This window comes from Vipera ursinii (genome assembly GCF_947247035.1).
Source record: "Vipera ursinii genome assembly, chromosome: 1".
Taxonomy (NCBI): domain Eukaryota; kingdom Metazoa; phylum Chordata; class Lepidosauria; order Squamata; family Viperidae; genus Vipera; species Vipera ursinii.
Genome location: NC_139512.1, coordinates 143,725,289 through 143,746,630, shown reverse-complemented (window position 1 = coordinate 143,746,630; position 21,342 = coordinate 143,725,289). Strand labels below are relative to the sequence as shown.

The 21,342-nt window shown below is 38.2% G+C and overlaps 1 protein-coding gene across 1 annotated transcript in view; it reads right to left on the bottom strand.

Moving 5' to 3' along the window:
• Positions 1-471: 471 nt before the first annotated feature.
• The window catches only part of MBD5 (methyl-CpG binding domain protein 5), a 153,508-nt gene continuing 132,637 nt past the window's right edge, over positions 472-21,342 (bottom strand). The window contains exons 10-12 of the mRNA XM_083350436.1: positions 14,820-14,893; positions 2,194-2,269; positions 472-1,048 (exon numbers count right to left, since the gene is read on the bottom strand). Of these exons, the coding sequence (XP_083206562.1) occupies positions 977-1,048; positions 2,194-2,269; positions 14,820-14,893 (222 nt within the window). The 3' untranslated portion in view covers positions 472-976. The remainder of the gene's footprint in view (positions 1,049-2,193; positions 2,270-14,819; positions 14,894-21,342) is intronic.

Here is a 21,342-nt window from a genome sequence, read left to right as displayed (position 1 = left end):
ACAATTAGCAACAACAATGAATCCTTCAATTGGGCTATTGCTCTCATACTTTAATAGGAATTGTGTTCTTTGCTTAAATAAATTGGAATAGCTACTTTAGGCTTTGTTAAAAGCTTTCTAAAAAAGGAAGTAAAATGAATGCTGATATGTTTCTGATTTCAAAGCGGGTAGCTAGGAAATTCTGTTAAAGCTGACTCAAATAGTCTATCTAAATATTTTAATTTAAAAAAATCTACAATTCTATAATTTAAAACTCAATTTAAAAAAAACGCAACCAGTAGTTGCAGCTTTTGATATCTTAATTTGACCTACGATCCCACATCCCATTAGGAATCTGCAAGGTTTCACTCTCCTACAGGGACCCAAAATGGAGTACAGTACTTCCAGGCCAGGTTCATTCCAAACAGACACTATCAATGAACACTCAGTGGCAAAAAGTGTTATGTCATAATTAGGGGATTACATAATCATGCCTTTTCACTGCTGTTAAATACAAAAACAGCATTTTTTACATTATTATATAAAAGCATTTAGGCTGTATTTTTATTTATCACTTTACATTGGTAGTCTCTTGTATGTGTACTCAATAGAAACCAAAGAATTTTGTACACTATTCTTTTGTACAATAAAAGATAAAGTGTGCATTAGGTATGCTTGTACATGACAATAGTACACTATTTACATTTTGAATATCGTCATGAAATTCTGTTTTATCTATATACATAATGAAAATTTCGCAGAAACATTTGGACTATAATTTTATAATCACATTTTTAGTATTATAGAAAAAAAGAATTTATAGACACTCTTCAATCTTTAGAAGATCTGGATTAACTTCTCCCTCTTTATCAATAAGAATACTGTACCACTGTTTTGTTTAGCACCTTGTGGTGATTATATATCTATATATATCTATATATATGAAAATTATGTGCATGTTATGTAAGAGCCAGATCAGTAACAAAGACATTCAATGTTATCTAGAGATCTTCCTCCTCTTGGGTTTTGGAGGCTTCAGCTGTCTGTCTCCCTGTGGAATCTGATGCACCTAGGGAAAGCAAAAAGGAAGCCTTTAAGGATTAACAGTAATTGTATTGCACTTGTGTTGAAAGTATCGAGTTGTTTCCGGGTTCAAAGGATTAGCTGTGACATCACTATTCTCTGTGGGAGGCCCAGTAGGGGGGCTCCTTTCATGTCCCTGTTAACATGCCTGCTAAAGTGGTACCTATCTATCTACTTATGAATGCATACTTTCGAACTGCTAGGTCAGCGGGAGCTGGAGCGAATGATGGGAGCTCACCCTCTCCCATGGCAGCAACTGGGTCTCAAACGTGGGCTTGCTGCTTGTCAACCCAGCATCCTAACCACACGAGACACCCTGCTCCTCATTAACAGTAATGAAAGTACAGTAATGAAATATTAGATAATATTTTAAACATTTGTATACTAGATAACATATATTATCTCAACAAATATTTGACACAGCTAGATCAGTTTTATTATAGCCTCGAATGAGGATACAAACATATAGAAGAGTTGCCTATTTCAGTATATCAGAGCCAAAGCGCTATATATATGTATGTATGTATGTGTGTGTGTGTATATCATATTTGTGTAAATTATATATATATATATATATGTATGTATATGTATATATATATGTGTGTACATACAATGGATACAATGGATATTGGGCCAATTTTTGGCTGACCTTGAGAGGCACCCGAGGTATGTTGGCATAAAAATTCTCCCCTAATCTGGAAACTATTGGTTCTTGCCTCATTAGGTTCATTCGTTACAACATCTCTGCTAGTCAGGAACAGCGAGCACAATGATACGGCACACTGGGACAGGTTATTAGCTATGAACAAAGGTGGAAGAAGTCACATGTTGAAGCCACCGGGACAAGGATACTGAGGCATATAGTATCTAGCGAACCAATTTGAGCCAACTTACTACTTCTATTTTAGATCTGAGAATACATTTAAATCTACCTAATGAATGTATATTTTGGAATATTATGATCAAATCACTATCTTAAACCACGTGGAAAATTTATTTTCTGCAAACCTTTCTCTTCTTCTGTGCTTCTGCTCCAACTGTCTGCTTCTTCACAAATACTAGACTTGGGGAATGCTCCCCATTTCTCCTCCCTCTGCTATAACATCCCAAAATTAAATATTAGGTACTTACATTCCCAGACATTTTGTCAAGTTCACTCATGGCCTCATGAATAGCAGCTTCTAAGTGGTTATTTAGCTTCCCACTTCTAACAGGAAAAGAGGAAGAATAGATTACAATAATGCTAGTAACTTTTCAGTAGAATATGCTGTTTAAAAATATATATTGCAACTTCAAGTTAACATTCCATTCAGCTTTTCAACAATAGTGGTACATTTTACTTGGTATATTTTTAGTTTAATGTGCACACATGCAGAGACATATAGGTAGTCTTCAGGTTATGACCATTCATTCAACAACTGTTGATGACACTGCACAATTGGTACATACTGTAGAACTGGTCCTTGGAATTCTAACCACTGCAAAGTCCTAGTGATCATGGGATTGCAATTTGGTGTCTGTAACCTGGCTTGGAATTATGCTACATTGAGTTGCAGTCCTGTGATTGTGATTTCCAGTGCTACCTTCTGGTTTCCAGAAGCAAAGGCAATGTCTGTCTGTCTGTCTGTCTGTGTCTGTCTGTCTGTCTGTCTGTCTATCTATCTATGGATACATATACACCCACATGTATATAACTGACACATATTAATGTATCAGTACAATATTAATAGCTGATCAAAACCAGCATTGTATACTTGAAGAAAGCGTTATAGGAAATGCAAGGAATCAATAATAATAATTACAAAAAATAATTAAACAGCTTAAAAGATTTGAAGGAAAGAAAAGGCATAAATTAAAAGCAGGTGGTTAGAGCTTTTTAAATATTATGTTTAAAAAGAAGTTCCATACAGTGTATGTTGGGGTGTCAAACTGCTGGCCCACGGGCCAGATGCGTCATGCGGAAGCCATGCCCACCCCATTGCCGGCACTGGCAAAACCGTCCTGATATGTTGCATGATGTCACATTTGACATGTCTGGTGTATGTAGTCTGAAATTACAGTATAGAATTTTATAAAAAATAATAATAAAACATCTGAAGATGCACTGATGAAATCTGAGAATCTCAAAATACTATAGGATTCAAGTGCAGTAAAATTTTGGCAGAAACAGAAGTATCTGTGTTTGAAGTCTTATTATATATTAACAATAGAACAAAAAGGAATATTTTTAACAAGTTAACATGATAATTTGCATAAATGTGGCTTTTTCCACTTAATAATTAACCAGGCAGATAGAAAATCTGTGGTAAAAATAGTAAATAGTTTATTCACGATTTATTCATAGACTCCTCTTCATGATTATAGTCCTGAAAGACCTTCAAGAATATTATAGTTTTCTGAGATGGGTGCTGAATGGAAATCAGCTTGTGCCTGAACGAAGTAACAACACAGATAGTAGCTCTGTTCAATGTGCATAACCCAAAATGGGACAAGAGATAAGCAGCCTCTCCCTTCTTCTAGTTGTGCACCTCAGGGAAAAAATAGCCTCCATGTTTTTCTCTCCGCAGAAGAAGGCCTTTCTGAACATGTAAATGCTTCTATTTGAACTGGATTTCTCCTTTAGAAGAGTTTCACTCAAGTAACTTAGTAAGAGGACAGCAAATGTGGTCATTTCAGTAAGGAATTTCAATTCTATGTTCAGTCTAAAGCCTAATACAAATCAAAAAAGCATAACAAACATGTTTCCAAAATGGTTACATATTCTACTTTTAATAGCTATATGAACACAACAGTATCTTAGGACCAAAAGATGCTTACTTTCTCAGCTGCAAATTACTTTTTTATTTTTAGAACAGAGCACTACACATAATATCTCTTTGCGCAAAGACTTTCAAATACCTTCTTCCCTCTGAACATCAAATCTGCCTCAGAAAATTAACTATAGATCACAAACAAGTTGTATACATTTTATTTATTTACTTCAATTTATATACCGCCCTTTTCCTGAGGGACTCAGGGCGGTTTACAGGGCAAATTAAAACAGTACAATATATACATGTTAAAATTAAATTAAATTAAATAGCCCCAAAATAATTAAAATTAAAACCTTAACCCAAAACCCTCAGTCCAGGCCGGCAAGCTTGAATAGCCAAGTTTTTAGTTCCCGGCGAAACGAGCGAAGGTCGGGGGCCATCCGGAGTTCCACAGGCAGCTGATTCCAAAGGGCAGGCGCGCCCACCGAGAACGCTCTCCCCCTGGGGGCTGCCAGCCGGCACTCCCTGACCGGCGGCACCCTGAGGAGGCCCTCCCTGTGGGAGCGCACAAGATGATGGGAAGTTGATGCTGGCAGCAGGTGCTCCTGAAGATACTCTGGACCCATGCCATTGAGGGCTCTATAGGTCATCACCATCACCTTGAATCTCACCCGGAGGGCAACTGGAAGCCAATGCAGCTCGCGGAGAAGAGGCGTTACATGGGAGTATCGGGAAACCCCCATCACAACTTGCGCGGCCGCATTCTGCACCAGCTGAAGCCTCCGAGTGGTCCTCAGGGGCAGCCCCATGTAGAGAGCATTGCAGTAGTCTAGCCGGGAGGTCATAAGCGCATGAGTGACTGTACGTAGGGCGTCTCGGTCCAGATAGGGCCGCAACTGGCGCACCAGATGAACCTGGGCAAAAGCCCCCCTGGCCACGGCTCCTATATGATCTTCCAAACTGAGCTGTGAGCTATACAGAACTATAAACTGTTAAGGTTATGTCATTTAGCATCTGTAGATTAGGAATTAACCAGAGAGAAGTCATGGTTTAAAACTCATGATTTTAAAAAAAAATATTCTTAAATTCTATGGTTCAGAAATAGTAACTGAAATAATATAAATGTTAATTCTAATGGGTAGTAGAAATCAAGTATAATTTCAGTTCAATATCATAATAAAATCTTGATTTAATGGACTGTTTGGGTGGGAGGGGTGCCCATTAATCTTACATATCTGTTAAATCTGGAAGATACTGTACATTTGCGCATGCATTAGCCTACCCACTATCATGAGCATGCATAACAAAATGGATTAGGACTCTTTCTTTGAAACTGATGACATTTGGCTGTAGCCGCCATCTTATTCTATTCATATTACTTACACACACACACACACACTCTCTCTCTCTCTCTCTCACACACACACACACAAACACACACACAGACCTGACGGAGAATGATCAACCCAAAGCCAAATGTACAGTCATGTGAAAAGCCAGCTTTTATGCCTAAGACCAGACTATCTCCTGGTTTCTAGGCCACCACCTTAACCAACATGACAAACTGGCTCAAAATATATTTATAAGCTTTCTAGAAGTTTTAAAAATGATAAAATACCCAGAATGCTTAAATATTTATATATTCAGAAATAACAAATATGTAACGAACGTATAGGCACAAAAGGGAGAGAGATTTGTTCATATAACATGAAATCCAATTGGCCATAATGGTGAGGAGGGATTTATATATCCTTTATGTTTCTATTGCTGTATTTAGAAATCCAGTGTTTTATCATTATTTAATCCATTCAATAATTATTACATTTTTCACATATGCAGGAATTCACTTTAATTCACCATTGTCTCTTTTCACATAATGGAATATATTAAAATATGTCTGACTATAATTCCAATCCAACTGCAAGTATCTTGGGGGATTTTTTGTGTGAAATTACATTGTTTACATTTGTGCGCTTTTGCACCTCAATTATCATGCATTAATTTGCCTCAAATAATTGAATTCATTCCGAATTTATGGATGTAAACTTTAGTACCTTGGGATTTGCCTTGAGGGGGCCATGTCTTCCTGGTTTGAATTCCCATTCTGAATTGGACTGCAACTGGTGTCAAAAGACTACTGCAAGCACCAATTCAACAAAGCACATTGAGTGTGATTGAGACACCCTAGCTTTAATTGAGATGCTGTATCTACGGCTTCTCCACATAGCACTAGAAAAAAGGGAAAGACCATTTCTATTGTTAAGAATTTTTATCTGTTATATGAAGGGGCATTTTTTGGGGGGGGCACATTTATGACTTGACTTCTGCTCCCCCAAATCTGAAGACAAATGGCTGAAGATATTAAAATAATTGGAAATAAACAATACTGTAGCCCCAGCTGAAAAATAGAAGTTTATCAAACTTCATCTTGCAATAGCTGACAAAATTTGGTAAGATTTTCAGCTTTGTTATTATGGATTAGTATTTTTATTTTATCCCAGGACCCATTCCTACTTTTAAGAATTATGTAAAACTCGAAAAGACCTTTTGTTTCTATGAGTTTTATATTTATTGACATTTACTGTGTGAAAAAGTAAAATTGACACATTCACTGCTGCTACTGCTTCTCATGATTGTTTGATGGCATTTTAATATTGTATTATTTTTTAGCAGGGCTTTTTTTCTCATAGTACGCTCAGAACGGCTTTCCGGCACCTTTTTTTTTTTTTTTGCAAAAAAAAGGTCCCTCTATTGGCTTTAGGAGTAGGCAATCTTGGCTCTTTTTTATGACTCGTGGACTTCAACTCCCAGAAATCCTGAGCCAGCCACGCTGAGGGGGAAGAGAAAGGTTTCCAAGCTGAGCCATGCTGGCTCAGGAATTTTGGGAGTTGAAGTCCTTGAGTCATAAAAGAGCCAAGGTTGCCTACCCTGCACTAGAGGAGGACGTTAAAATTATTTACAAGTTTACTTCTTTAGGAACTAAACTTTTAGAATCTAAAACAGCTAATTCAAAAAAGCCAACAGGAAAGAACCTCACATTTTTCATCTGCTTCTGTCTTTTGAAAGGTAAAATTAGATAACAAAATAAACTATTTCCTATGTTAACATCTCTGCAATGAAATGAATAAAGGTAACAGGAAAGAAATGAGAAACATTTTTCTCAATGTAAAATGTCTAATTTATCTGATGCTAGAAAAAAATAGTACCTTTTGTACATTCTTGAAAACTATTTTGAATCTATAACCATCTATTACAACTAAACCACTTTAAATTAAACAATTCTTAAGAATGAAATATTCTTAAGTTGGACTTTACTTTTACTGTTTGGACTGTTGTGTGTTTTGAAAAATAGATTATTTAGAATCTAGTTATGTTGCGCTTCAGTCTTTAAATAATTAACCTGGTATATACATAACAATATATGTTTTCCATGGTGAGCTTAACATCAATAACAACATTTATTAAAAAGGCTAAAATAATTTTTGGTGGTATTATCTGTACATTAAAATTTTGTTTAGTCACAATCTTTCACTTGTCACATTCTGGACAAGCAGTGGTCATGTATCCTAGCAAAAGATGTTACATATGTGCATGTGTAGTCAGTAGCATATGCATTTTTAAAAATATCAAACATGCAAAGAAACAAAAATAAGTCCAGGCTTCCGGTGGCTCCGCGGCGACGGAGGGAGCCTTCCCGGGCTGCCCGCGGCTCAGCTGGTGTTTTTTCGCCCGAAACAGCGCCGATCAGCTGTTCGGGCGAATTTGAAGCCCCCTCCTCGGGAGAAGAGGAGGGGGTGAGCCCCCAGGTGGGGGTTGAGTTCGCCGGGGCCGCCTGAGCTTGGAGCTTGGGCGGCCGAAGGATTGAACTCCCCCGTAGCCTGGGCTGCTCCCAGCTGACCAGCGTCTCTGCTCCGGACTTTATGGAGCAGAGCCAGGCGTCTGCGACCATCCCTGCTTGAAGGAGAGACTATGAAAGGGAAAGAGCAGGCAGAGCAGTACAAGAGGGAAAGATGAAGAGATGAAGAAGATTTTATTTTACTCTCAAGCTTGATGGACTTTGCTTAAAACTTAAAGTGAAAGTGCGTCACAATTGTAAGTAAAAGATGGCGGCGAAACCTCCCCCTAGAACTTTTCGGAGTGCTGGAAATTCTCCGGTGCAACAACAATCATTGCTGCAGGCGTTGCATTCTCCTGATGTATTGACATCGAAGGATCTTGAAAAACATACCCAGTTAATTTTGGAGTCAATGGGTGTTAAATTTCTACAGATGGAGGAGAAATTGGAGAAATTGGAGCAGAGAATGGAAGAAAGGATGGAACAGAAACTTAGAGAAATGAAGGTAGACATTTTGTCCTCAGTGCAAAAAGTTGCTAAATGTGTGGAGGTGCTGGATGATCAAGTGCAAGACTTGATTCAAAAGAATGCTTTATTAGAAGCAAAAGTATTGGAAATTGAAGATTTAAAAGACAAAATTGACAGTGAACAGAGCTTGGCCCAATTTTACCAGATGCAGTTTGCTGTGAGAATTAGAGGCCTAAAAGAGAATATTAAGGAAGATTTAAAGCAGCTGGTTTCTGAGGCTTTTGAGGGAGTATTGAACCATCCAGCATCTGAATTAAAACAAGGTATGGACAAAGTGTTCCGTGTGAATTCGTGGATTGCTAAACAGAGAAAGTTGCCTAGAGATGTGGTGGTTTATTTTGTAAAAAGGGAAATTAGAGATGAAGTTATACAAGCTGCCTACGATACCAAAGTTGTGATTGCTGGTCAACAAGTTTTGGTTTTAAAAGAAATTCCTCCAAAGATTTTAAAGAGAAGGAAGGATTTTATATTTCTTGTGCAAGAGCTCAAGCAAAGAGATATAAGGTTTAGATGGGAGATCCCAGTTGGGTTGAGCTTCATGTATGATGGCAAAAGATACTGTTTGAGTAATGTGAAGCAAGCGCATGATTTTTATAATAATGTCTTGGAAGTAACCCCATCAACACTTCTGGAAGCTGCAGAGGGATCTGGAGAAGGAGAACATCAAGAGGATGAAGATGCACAGATAGACGAGAAGGGTACAGGAGGAGTTCAAGCTGCAACTCTTTTGGATGATCTTAGAGAACAGAGGGTGACGCGTGCTGCCTTAAAACGCTCAAAAAATAAAAAAAAATAAGACCAGTAGAAATCTATGGAACTTCCACAAAATATTTATAGTTAAGTGGTAGTTGTGTTTTTTTTTAAAAAAAAAGTTTTGGGATGCTATGTATGGTAATAGATTTTTTTTTTTAATTTGGAATTAATGGACAACTTACTACAGAGGAAGAGGAAGAAAGTTTTGTGGGTTAATGTGGGTTAATTTGTGTAAGAACTATTTATTAATGTGCAAATGAGAATATGTTAAGGTAATAGTGAATTGTGGAAGAACATAGATGGGAATGATGCTAGTTTTTTTTATTTTAGTTTTTTATATATATTTAGTATTATTAAGGATTGGTTTACTATATACAAGCTAGAGAGTGATGGATTTTAGAGTTTATAATTGTTAGTATATGATTGTTTATGATTGCCTTTTAGATATATACCTTGTATTTTGCTCTGGGAAGTCGGGGGGGGGGGGAGGGGGGAGGAGGGGAAGTGGAGGGGGGGAGGTAGGGGAGGGAGGAGGGGGAGGGGGAGGGGGGGAGATAGGGGGGAGGTAGGGAGGGGAGGAGGGAGGGGGAAGGGGGGTTTTTTTTTAAAGGAAAATTGTATTTTATAAAACTTTTCAATAAAAAAAAAAATAAGTCCAAAATATCTGTATTACATCCAGAAATGCCAACTTTGCAACCAATATTTCTCATCCATAACTATGTCACCCTAAGGATACCTGCATACATGCAAATGCTTCTTTGGGATCAGTAACGCAGCAGGGATTGCTTTTTCCTTCCAGTAACAGATTGCTGGGAAATACCAAACATGTCCTTGAGAATTCCAATGTTTGTTACAAATTTTTCTGAATGTGGTTGGAAAGAGGCTGTTTGGTGCCAGAGACCACTGCCACGAGAAACACAGCTCTGGGTCAGGGTTCGGAGCAGCTCCGAGTGGGGGCTCAGCACGGGCCGCGGCGTGGCAACTGCGGGGAGGGGAATCCCCACGGCGGCTTTGGGGAGGGGAATCCCCACAGCATGTGGCTCCGAGCCCCAGGGGTGGGGGTGCAATGGATGGGTGGCGATGCTGTAGCAAGACACCGGCATCGCTCCCAGTGACAGCACCTCTGAGTTTTGGCTCCTTTTTTTTTAAAGAAAAAAAGCACTGTTTTTCAGCATAGGCTGGCAAATAATTTTGATTTTGCAGACTACTTTAGAGGTTTTTGAGGAACCCCACTCCAGGGGTTCTTAGGACCATTTTAATAAACATTGCTATCAATAATCGTTATACTGCATTCTCTTTTTGATATAAAAATAGATTAATACTTATATTTTTTGATTTATTCTATTTCAACTTTTATTTTTGTTATTATTAACTTTGTATTTATTGTAGTACTACAGTACATATTTATCTTGACTTGGATTGCCTTTTTTTTTGCATGCTGCTGTTGAAAAACTTTAAATTGCATCAAAGCAAATGTCTCACCTGTGTCCAGCACTGAACATCTTTAAATGTCACGAATAAAGGCAAATATGCGTGTCCAAGGGTAACGTTGCAAGCTCAAATCTGGTCACCGAGACCAGAGGTTTAGTCTTCTGAGCTTTTGGGCTGGTGCCGGAGCCCATCCTCAGGGAACTTCTCTCTACTGGAATATGTGCTTTGGGCTATTTTATGAATTGTATTTATGTGGTGCCTGTATTTAAGCAGGACATATGGGGAGAAAGCTAACCACCAGATTGCCAAGAACACAAGCGAATAGTCAGACAAGGAGACCCAAACTCATTGCTAGCCTCACATTGCAATGAACAAGGACTGTATGTTCAATTTGGCAGCTACTAAGATTGTTGGCTGTGCAAGTACAAAGATAGCAATGGGCTCCTTGTCAGACAACAGGAGTGCTGATTTACTACCAGCTTCTCAGGTACTTAGGAGCCGGGGGCTTGGCAGCACAAGGAAAGAACAGCCAATCCCCACCTATCAACACTCCAATCAACCAATACGACGGCACCACATAAATAGGGCTCACAGAACAGCCAAAGGCACATATTTCAGTAGAGACAAGTTATCTGAAGATGGGCTCCAGTTGCGAATCTGAAAGCTCGGAAGAGTTAAACCTTTGGTCCCGGTGACTGGCCCAGATTGGATCTTGCACCATTGAATATATCTTTCATAAAACTATCACAGAACTGAAATTGATGTACAGATAGTCCTGGGATTATGATCGTTCTTTCAAAGCTATGACAGCACTGAATGAATGGTAGTTATGGATGGTCCTCAAAATTCCAGCCGTTGCAGCACCTGGACACGTGATCAAAATTTAGGAGCTTTGCAATCAGCTTCCATCTGTGACTGGTGTCACTTTCTCCTGCTCTCTACAAACTGTCTCTGCTTCAACTCCCCCCTACCTGCCTGGATTCCAGACCAACCGCAGGAGGAGAGGATGGCAAAGATCAGCTGGAGGTGATGGCAGAGGCAGGCGGTGGATGGGAGGGCAGCCCAAAAGGTAGACGTGTGTGTGTGTGTTGTGTGGGGGGAATATAGTGGGTAGGGGGAGTTGAAGCAAGGGCAGTTCACACAGGGCAGGAGAAACATAAGGTCCTGCTCCAAGAACTACAACTGGCACTTCTGTTGCTAAGTGGCACAGTCACATGATGTTTTGCTTTGTTTAGCAATGGAAATTCTGGTCCCAGTTAGGCTCGTAACTTGAGGAATATTTATAGCGTGATTCAACTTTGCAACAGGTTTCTATTCTAAGTTACACACTAGCAAGAAGCTTTCAGATTACCCAATTATATTGAATTCTGATAAATATAACATCAAATACCTTTACTGAACCAGAAGGGGGGGGGGGAGAAAATTGTAAAACTATAAGACAACATGTCTAATTAAAAGTTTAATGCAAACACAGACAGGGTTGCACATTTTTAATTTGTTATATACCATTAACTACAGGAGCAATAATTTTAAATGAAATTAATGATATGACTGGATGTTACAGTTGGAAAATCTTTAAGCATGTACAAATTGAAAGCCTGGCTTACTTACATCCTCAACTATAATTAGAACTTTTGTTGCTAATAAGATAGACTGACTATTTTCTTTGCCATCTATAGAGATACCTACATGTACAATCATCCCACAGGTCATCAACTTTTATGTATTTTGCCCAGCCTGAGAGATTAAGTGTCCGCTTATAGGAATCTTAAGTATTGTCTAACGACTCCAACATCCCCCTGCCCCAAATAAAAATCTAAAATAAAACCAAAACAGCAAGTAAGGGATGATTAATCACTTGATATGGCTAATCTATCAGAGAAATTTCTCTTTTCTTGTGCTGTCATCATCCCATGTGGCAATGGACTGTGCATAAATGAGTTATGTATTTACAATATAACATAGAAAAACATTAGAATAGCAAAATAATCCAAATTCAAGTGGAATAGAAAACTAAAATAAGCTCATTGTATTTGCAAGTTACTACTAGCAAGAAAAGATGAATTGCACTATGTACTGTGTACATCAACACTATGCAGTGTTTTGGCAAAGGCAGAATTTCTCTTCTGTCCTTTAAGTAGAGACACAGTTTGGTGTAGTGGTTAAGATGCTGGCCTAGAAACCAGAAGACTAGGAGTTCTAGTCCAGACTTAGGTATGAAAGTCAACTGTATGACTTTGAGCCAGTCATTCTGTTTCAGCCCAACCACCTCACAGGGTGATTATTGTGGGGAAAACAGGAGGAGGAAGTATTAAGAAATATTCAATGCCTTCAGTTATTTATATAAAGTAATATAAGTGGGATAAAAATCTAATACATACATACAACCAGAAACATGCTGTGTAGGCAAAAGGAAAACTATATCAATATTGTTTAACATTATTTTTTGCAAGACCTAACATTTTTAGTACTAAATGTGTTCAAAAGTGTTTCAGCTTGTAGTAGTAGTACTAATAGTAACAGCAGTAGTAATAGTAGCAGAACTTCATAGATAGGATGTTAAATGTTTGCAAAAGGGTAATTGTGCTGAGCCAAACTCCAATGGGGATAATTGCTTCCTTCTTTGTCTCCTGTGCCCTCTCCACCAGTCACTCATTTAATTGCTCACCTGCTTGTTGCTTTTCAATCTGTTAAGGTATATCACTTTTCCTCTCTACAAGCTGCACAAGGCAGTCTTTATTCAGTGATGTAATTACAGATGGGACAGACTAATCAGCTTGTAAGTTTGCCAGAGGCCATATTCATTGTACAATCTTAGATAAATGGATTGCCTTGGCTCAAAATAAGGGCTTGGCTGATGGCCAATATTTGGGGTTAGGAATTATTGGCTACTGACAATATGGGGGGAGCAGATTAGAGGAAAGGAACGGGGAGGGGGCAGCAGAGGTAATCACTTATACTATTTCCTTCTCTTCTTTCAATCCATTGGGTAGAAAGGAAGGGGAACGCAATAGAAGCCTGTTGCCGTGGGGTACGACAAGGCTCCATCTTAGGCCCAGTACTCTTCAATAATCTTCATCAATGATTTAGATGAGGAAATTGAAGGGAAATTCATCAAATTTTCAGATGACACTAAAGTGGCAGGAGTAGCCAACATTCCAGAAGACAAGCTTAGGGTCCAAAAAGATCTTGACAAACTTGAACAATGGGCCCTATCCAACAAAATGAATTTTAATGTGGAGAAAAGCAAAATTTTGCATTTAGGCAGGAAAAATCAAAGCTATAAGTACAGATTAGATGAGACTTGGCTCAAAACAGTAACTGTGAGAGAGACCTTAGAGTCCCAGAGGACGATCACTTGGCTATTAGCCAGCAATGTGCAGCACCAGCTAAAAAAGCTAATACAATCCTGGGTTGTATAAACAGAGGCATAGAATCAAGATCACAAGAAGTATTAGTACCGCTTTTATAAAACCCTAGTGAGGCCACACCTGGAATACTGTAACCAATTTTGGTCACCATACTACAAAAAAGATGTTGAGATCTTGGGAAAAGTTCAGAGAAGAGGATCAAAGAGTCCTGAAGGAGAATGAACAGTCACTTGTCTGAGATGGTATAGGTTCTTCTGCTTGAGTGGAGGGCTGGACTAGAAGACCCCCAAGGTCCCTTCCACCTCTATTCTATTCTGTTCTATTCCATTCTATTCTAGACAAAAACAGCTTTATGAGGAACATTTCCCTTGATGTATATGTCTCAGTGGTGGAAAAGCCACTTGACTTTGAGACTATGTAGTTTGTATCTCCTTAAATTCAATTTTAATTATATATATATATATATATATATATATATATATATATATATATATATATATATATATATATATATATATATATATATATATATATATATATATATATATATATATATATAATATGTATGTAGGTATATATATGTGATGGGATTTAATTTATTCCCATGAGTAGAGTTTGGCTTTGAACATTTATATAGTGTAGCAAATATTTCAAGTGCTTCATTACCAGTAGGGCATCAAGACTGAGAGGCTAATATAAAGTTCTTGTACAGGGATCTTATGATATCTGAAATGCCCAAAAATAGTGGACGGTCTGGAGATGTTTAAACAGACTATGCAACTGGTCTGGCTAGAACTAAAAACCACAAGGAAAAATAAGGGTTTCTCCCAAGGACAAAGATATTTACTGTGAATGAGGCACTATTCAAACAACTACCCATCTTTTACAGTGCCCCTCTCCCCCCGCCCTGACTGACATGCACATCAATGTGGGCTGGCATCGAGCTAGAGCTATATAAATTTATGCTTTTATTACAGTTTTCGGTCTTTTTAAATTTAAGTTGATCATTTCCCCCTTTCTAGTTCCTGCATTTCTGACGTGAATGAGAGGAGCACTTGAAATTGCCAAGATTTACAGGGTACTTACTTTCTATTCCTCTTTCGGACATGATTGTAGGCTTCCAGACCTTCTGTTAGTGTTTTCAACTTGTCAGGTTCCACCTAAGAGAACGTATGAACAAATTACATTACCCTAAACATTCAATTATTCCAGAGATAAGCTCAGCTTCAAGAGGTCACAGTAACACCCCAAACCTCACGGATACAATACAAAGGAATACATGAATTTATATTTCAACTTTGTGAAAAACTAAAGGTGGAAACTTCAAGTTAAACACCTTCAAAATTGGATTAGAACCACTTGAGGACTTGCCTGGAGATTCGGAGGAGTCGTCGATGGTCTGGAGATGTTTAAACAGACTATGCACTGGTTTTTCAAAAGAAAAATTACTTTGTTTTCTTCAAAATAAAAAATACACAACCTCTACTAAGCTGATTCATAAAACACAGTCTAACTGTTATTGCATGAAAGAAAATAAAAATTGTTTGTAAAATCTTACGTATTTCAAGGTGAATACTGAAAACATACACAATGAATAGGAGTACACATAGTCCTTGACTTACAATCACAAGTGGGATTGGAACTTCTGTTGCTAAGGGATGCAATGTTTCATTAAGTCATCACATCACTGTGCCCGATTTTATGAACTTTTTGATGTGGTCATTAAGGGAACCGTGTAGTCGTTAAGCAAATCTGGCTTCCCCCACTCAACTTGTTTGATGGAAGCCCCTTCCCAGATCACAAATAATGATCATGTAACTTCAGGAGGCAGCAACTGTTGTAAGCACATGCCAGTTGCCAAGTGCCTGCATTATGATCACATGGCTACAAGGACACTGCAATAGTTGTAAATGCAAAGACTTAAGCCACTTTTTTTCAATGCTGCTGTAACTTTGGGTGCTAAACAAATGATTGGAAGTTGAGGACTGCCTGCATTTGAAATTCACCCACTCATGAAGTCCAACATTTAATTTCTGCAACAAAGGAACTCCAGTTCAAACATAAGGCAAACTTATTGTGATATGCCATTAAAAGATTAGCAACACAGGTAGCAACTGCTCAGAAAAGTAACATTGTTTAAGAAAAATCTCATAGTTTGTATTCATTGGGGCATAAGATGGAGCATTGGGGCCTTTGTGGAGCAGTGGGCTAATGCCTCCTTAAGTAACACCAGCTGCCTGCAATTAGTGCAGGTTCGCATCCACCAGGCTCAAGGTTGACTCAGCCTTCCATCCTTCCGAGGTAGGTAAAATGAGGACCCAGATTGTTGGGGGCAATTAAGCTGACTTTGTAATAATGCCGCTTGGGGTGTGTGTGTGAAAGCCCTAATAAGCAGGCATATACATAGAATGAAGGCTATTGCTAAGCACATTGATTTGTGCTTAGATTGTAAGTCGCCCTGAGTCTTCAGAGAAGGGCGGGATAGAAATGGGATTAAAAAAAAAAGATGATTTTATGGAGTACAGTCCCAAGCGAGTTTACTTATAACCCCTAGTTGTAAGTTATAAGCTGGCTGAGGAATTCTGGGGATTGAAGTCCACAAGTCATAAAAGGGCCAAGTTTGAAGACCCCTATCCTAAAGCTTTCTCTCTCAATAATATCACCTATTTGCTTTGGGAAAGAACTCTCATAAGGAAAGGAAGAATAAACCTTTAGGACAATTGCAACAGACCAATAGCAATGTTTCATGTGCCTTAGTAAGAGTTTCCTTTGGATTTTGAGGAACCAACCAAAGCTTAGCAGTAAGGATTAGGCCCTCCATATGTTTTTTAAATAACAAGCAAAGGAAGTATCTTCTCAGACAATAATCCATTGTCTTAATATTGTTAATTATTAAAACAGTGAATATAAATTTTGTTTTGGCACCACCACCGCAGAATATAATTTGGTTCACTGTAATTAACAACAAAGCTACAAATTGAGCGACAAATTGAGATTTCAGCTGCATTGAAGTGATAAAAATTATATATTTCAGTAGCAGAGGGTTTTTAGTAAATTCTTTTCCTAACTGAACTTTGTAAGTGCTTGAGTTGTTTTCTGTAGCTATATGTACAAATGACATTACAATTATTATGTGTAAATAACTTTGTTTTTCAAATAGTATTGAAAAAACTTTACAGTTCATTTCACTTAACAAAAAAAATCTAAATTAACATTTCACTTACAATAAACATCTAAATTAACATTTAAAGTCTGAAACAATGCTATTATTATATCCTTTATTACTTTGGTTTAATGACATCCTATATTACTTTTGTGAAGGGGAGGGTTTTTTTTACATTTTCATTTAAACAACAGCTTTTTATTCCAATGATTGCTAATTTATACATTTTATGAATGCACGAACCATTGCAACATTAATATTTCTAAGAACTTCATTAAAAGCAAATGCAGAAGTGAAGCACTGAATTTCCATCCTGAATTATCTACACCATGTAACTGTCTGCAACACCATGTTCAACTTGTGTTCCTCTAACTTTGATACAATAGTTTGTGAGGCTGCACTGATAACATTATTTCATATTCCATGACCTTCTGACTGATTGCGGACAATCACTGGATTGTGCACAAAAAGGATAAACCTTTGCTGGGAAATCCAAAAATTACTACAGATAGTCTTTGACTTATGACTGGTTTTGTAATGACCGTTCAAAGTTATGATGGCTCGGAGAGTGTGCTTTATGGGCCACAAAGAACCTCTGGCCATAGTAAAATGCTGTGCCACACTCCCCAACTGGAGTCATGTAATTGTGATCTGTGTGCTTGGCAAACTGTTCATATTTATGATTGGGTGCAATGTAATCATGTGATTGCCATTTGCAATCTTCTCTGTCGGCTTCCCCCAAAAAACTCATGCATGGGGAGTGGGGCAGAAATCTTTTGTTGAGCTACCAAAACAAAGCTTGGATCTTCAGGATCCCTGCTTCATTTCTCCAGCCTAGGGTATGAGTTCCTTTCCATGCATGTCGGTTAGTCCTAGAGGAGATCAACCCTGACTGCTCTTTAGAAGGCCAGATCCTGAAGCTGAAACTCAAACACTTTGGTCACCTAATGAGAAGGAAGGACTCACTGGAGAAGAGCCTAATGCTGGGAAAGGTTGAGGGCAAGAGAAGAAGGGGACGACAGAGAATGAGGTGGCTGGATGGAGTCACTGAAGCAGTAGGCGTAAGGTTAAATGGACTCCAGAAGATGGTAGAGGACAGGAAGGCCTGGAGGAATGTTGTCCATGGGGTCATGATGGGTCGGACATGACTTTGCAACTAACAACAAACCACCCCTCTCACTATCCAAGGGACGCTGCACAATTTAATAACCACATCTAGAAGAGGAGGATTGCAATTGTTGAGTGAAGCAGTCATGTGGGCATCTTAACAACTGCTTTGTTCAATGACCAAGATTCTGGTCCCAATTGAGATCATAAGACAAGAACCACCTGTATGCCTTCCCCTTTCTTAAAGACGTTTTTATTTGTTAACCCAGGTATTAGAATGGTCCTGCTGAAGTTTAAAAATAGCTGAAAATCTTGTAATAAAAAAGTATACTGTTTATCTCCTCAGTCTCTTCAGTCTTCTGATATTTTATTAGAACATATTCAGATAATTAATATACATAGGTAAATGTCATGACTCAAGAGCTGGACCACTTTTAAATTAAAGACAATCTATTCCCAAATGAAAGTTACACAGAAAAAAAGTTAATCCGCCTCTATTATCATACTCCAATTCATCTAAGACAGTTCTATTTTAAAAGTAAATTAGGAGTAGAAAAAATAATTTCTTTTCAGATCAATAAATTGAAATAAACTCGCACTTCACCCTTTTAGATGAGGAAATCTAACTGATAGACTTTAGCCATACATTCACGGGAGGATGGCTTCAGTTCATAATCCTTTATGAAAATGGATTAAAAATGAATTGGTGATTCCTAGATTTATTGATTAAAAATGACTGTATATGAGAAGACTGGAACTATGGTATATAATTTGGGAGGGCGGAAATAGTGTAAACTTGCGTGTAACTGTTGTGAAGAAATTGGAAGCTATTTCGTAAATTTTCATGGTATCTTGATAAGATTAAAAGCTATCCACAAATGCCCAAGCATTTAGCTTTCTATTTGCTTTGCTCCCTTTTTCTTACTGATATTCTACATAATATTCTATGTAAATTTTTATTTGCTGATAACTATATTCTTTTGTCTTTTCCTTTCAGTCTAGAAATCTTTATCCATATTCATGCATTATCTATATGCTATTAGAATTTTCTCTCCCTATGGTCAGTGGTGGGATTCAGCCAGTTCACACCACTTCAGCAAAACCGGTAGCTAATTTTTTGTTGCCTAGGCCCAGAATGGACTTCTGAAAGCGGCATCCACAGAGAACCGGTTGTTCACATACTGTATTTGAATCCCACCACAGCCTACATCAGGGCTTTTCAACCTTTTCACCCATTGTACCACTTTTAGGATATGGCAACCTCGGAGTACCACCAGTCGCCTAGCAAGGTGTCAAAAACTTGATGACCAAAAAGGGAAAAAAAGTGATGAAATATAGGCACTCCTCAACTTACAACAGTTCAATTAGTGACTGTTCGAAGTTACAATGGCACTGAAAAAAGTGCCCCACAAGCCACAGCTTATAGAGCAAAATGAGTAGCATACAAATTTATGTAATCAATAAATACATTTTATTATTAAACTCATTTGGTATCCCCCATATTTACTGAAAGCTAGTGGTCTATCACTGATGATGTTACCTAGTTGGGTAATGAAACATCTGCAAGCAAACAAGTAAGCTCAGAGAATACCAAGGACTCCATGCTCTATCATGGTCTGTTAAAGATTCTAAGGAAAATTTTAAAGAGGGATAATTATAATTATAATTTGTCAGCAAGCTAGAATCTTAAAACACCGAATCTATCTATGCCACCGCTGGAAAGTTCTCTTGAGAATTGTCAGCCATATTAGTTAATTTTATATGAATCTTTGTTAAGTACAAAAGCCAGAATTATAAATGCACATGAATTCCTGAAACAAATATTACACATATGCATTTTGTGGTTATATGGTTAATATGTAGAATTTGTTTAAAAGTAACAAGAAAATTTTTGAAGCATTTTTATACATGATACCATAAAATAATGTTGTGTGACAGAGGAAGATTTTCATTTACAGGTAGTCCCCGAGGTACAAGCCTAATGGAGCACAGCCATTAGGCTTGTGAGTCAAAAAAACCCTCCTCAAATGAATGAGACTCAATTTTACAAATTTATAAAATCAAATTCATTAACTAAATCAAACGGGTTGTTAAACGAACGGAGATCTTTCCTCCGATAGCTGCCATGTTAACTGAACTGGGAGGGTTCCCCCCGCCAGCTGCCCATCAGCTGTTTCTGATGAGCTGGCTCAGGAACTAAATTGCCTTGGAAGCTATCACAGTTATTTTTATTTTTTTAAAAAAACAACTGCTACTAGCCAGCTCAAGAGTCTTCAGCTGCCCAGAACCTGGGGTTGGGGGGTGGGGGGGCATTGCTTTAATAAAAAACACTAGCTTAAGAGCCAGCCAGGCACACAGAGGGGGATGAGGGAGGGATTTGCAGAACTCTCAGCTTGCAATAGTAACAGAGATGGAAGGGGCCTTGAGGTCAGCTAATCTAACTCACTGCTCTCACAAGAAAGTATTTTTGTTAAATGCCTATCCAGTCTCTTCTTAAAAGCTTTCAGTGATGGGGCACCCACAACTTCTGGAGGCCATTTAAATTTAAAACCTACAAACTACAGTAATATATGCTAATTTCCAAAATAAGAGCTCAATAGTTTGCAGTTCGAGAACTGCTCCGCTTTTTAAACACTGTACTTTGCAAACTATTGTGTTGCAAGCTATAGAGCACAGGTGTCAAACTCGCCACATCATGACTTTTTTTTTGCATTGTCGGAGCTGGGATGGGCGCCACCTCCACATGATGCAACCGGACCATGGGCCCGCAGTTTGACACCCCTGCTATAGAGTAACAAAAAAAAAAAATTAAAATACTTACAGAAGTAATTGCGGCATTCGAGCCCAGGGAGTAGCAGATGGCACAAAAGCAAAAACTGGTGCCGTCTCGGCTCTTCTTTGGTCATGTGATCAGGGACAAAAAAAACACCTTTCCGGCTTCTGGTAGCCTGGAACAGCCCAGGCAAGTCACAGAGATAAAAAGGGCCACTGCTGCAGTAGAGACTGAAATCAAGTCACATGGCTACAGAGGCCTCTTTTTGGTTGCAGTTTTGAATTTCTAATGTTAAGTACCCTTTCTGAATTAATTCGTTTTTGTGAAAACTCGCTAAATAAACACTTGTACCTGGGGGATTACCTGTACTTGGTTTGTTATGTGTAATGTCATAATATAATTAATATAACTCTCAACTAAATGTCAGAATTGCTACCATTTAAATTATTTATAATTACTATTTGGTACTGATCATGAGTAATCAGCACACACAGGTGAACTGTTTTTTTGAGTTCCTGGCCAATGAGAAATTCAGCTTACCATTTTTTCCCCTTACATTAATGAAA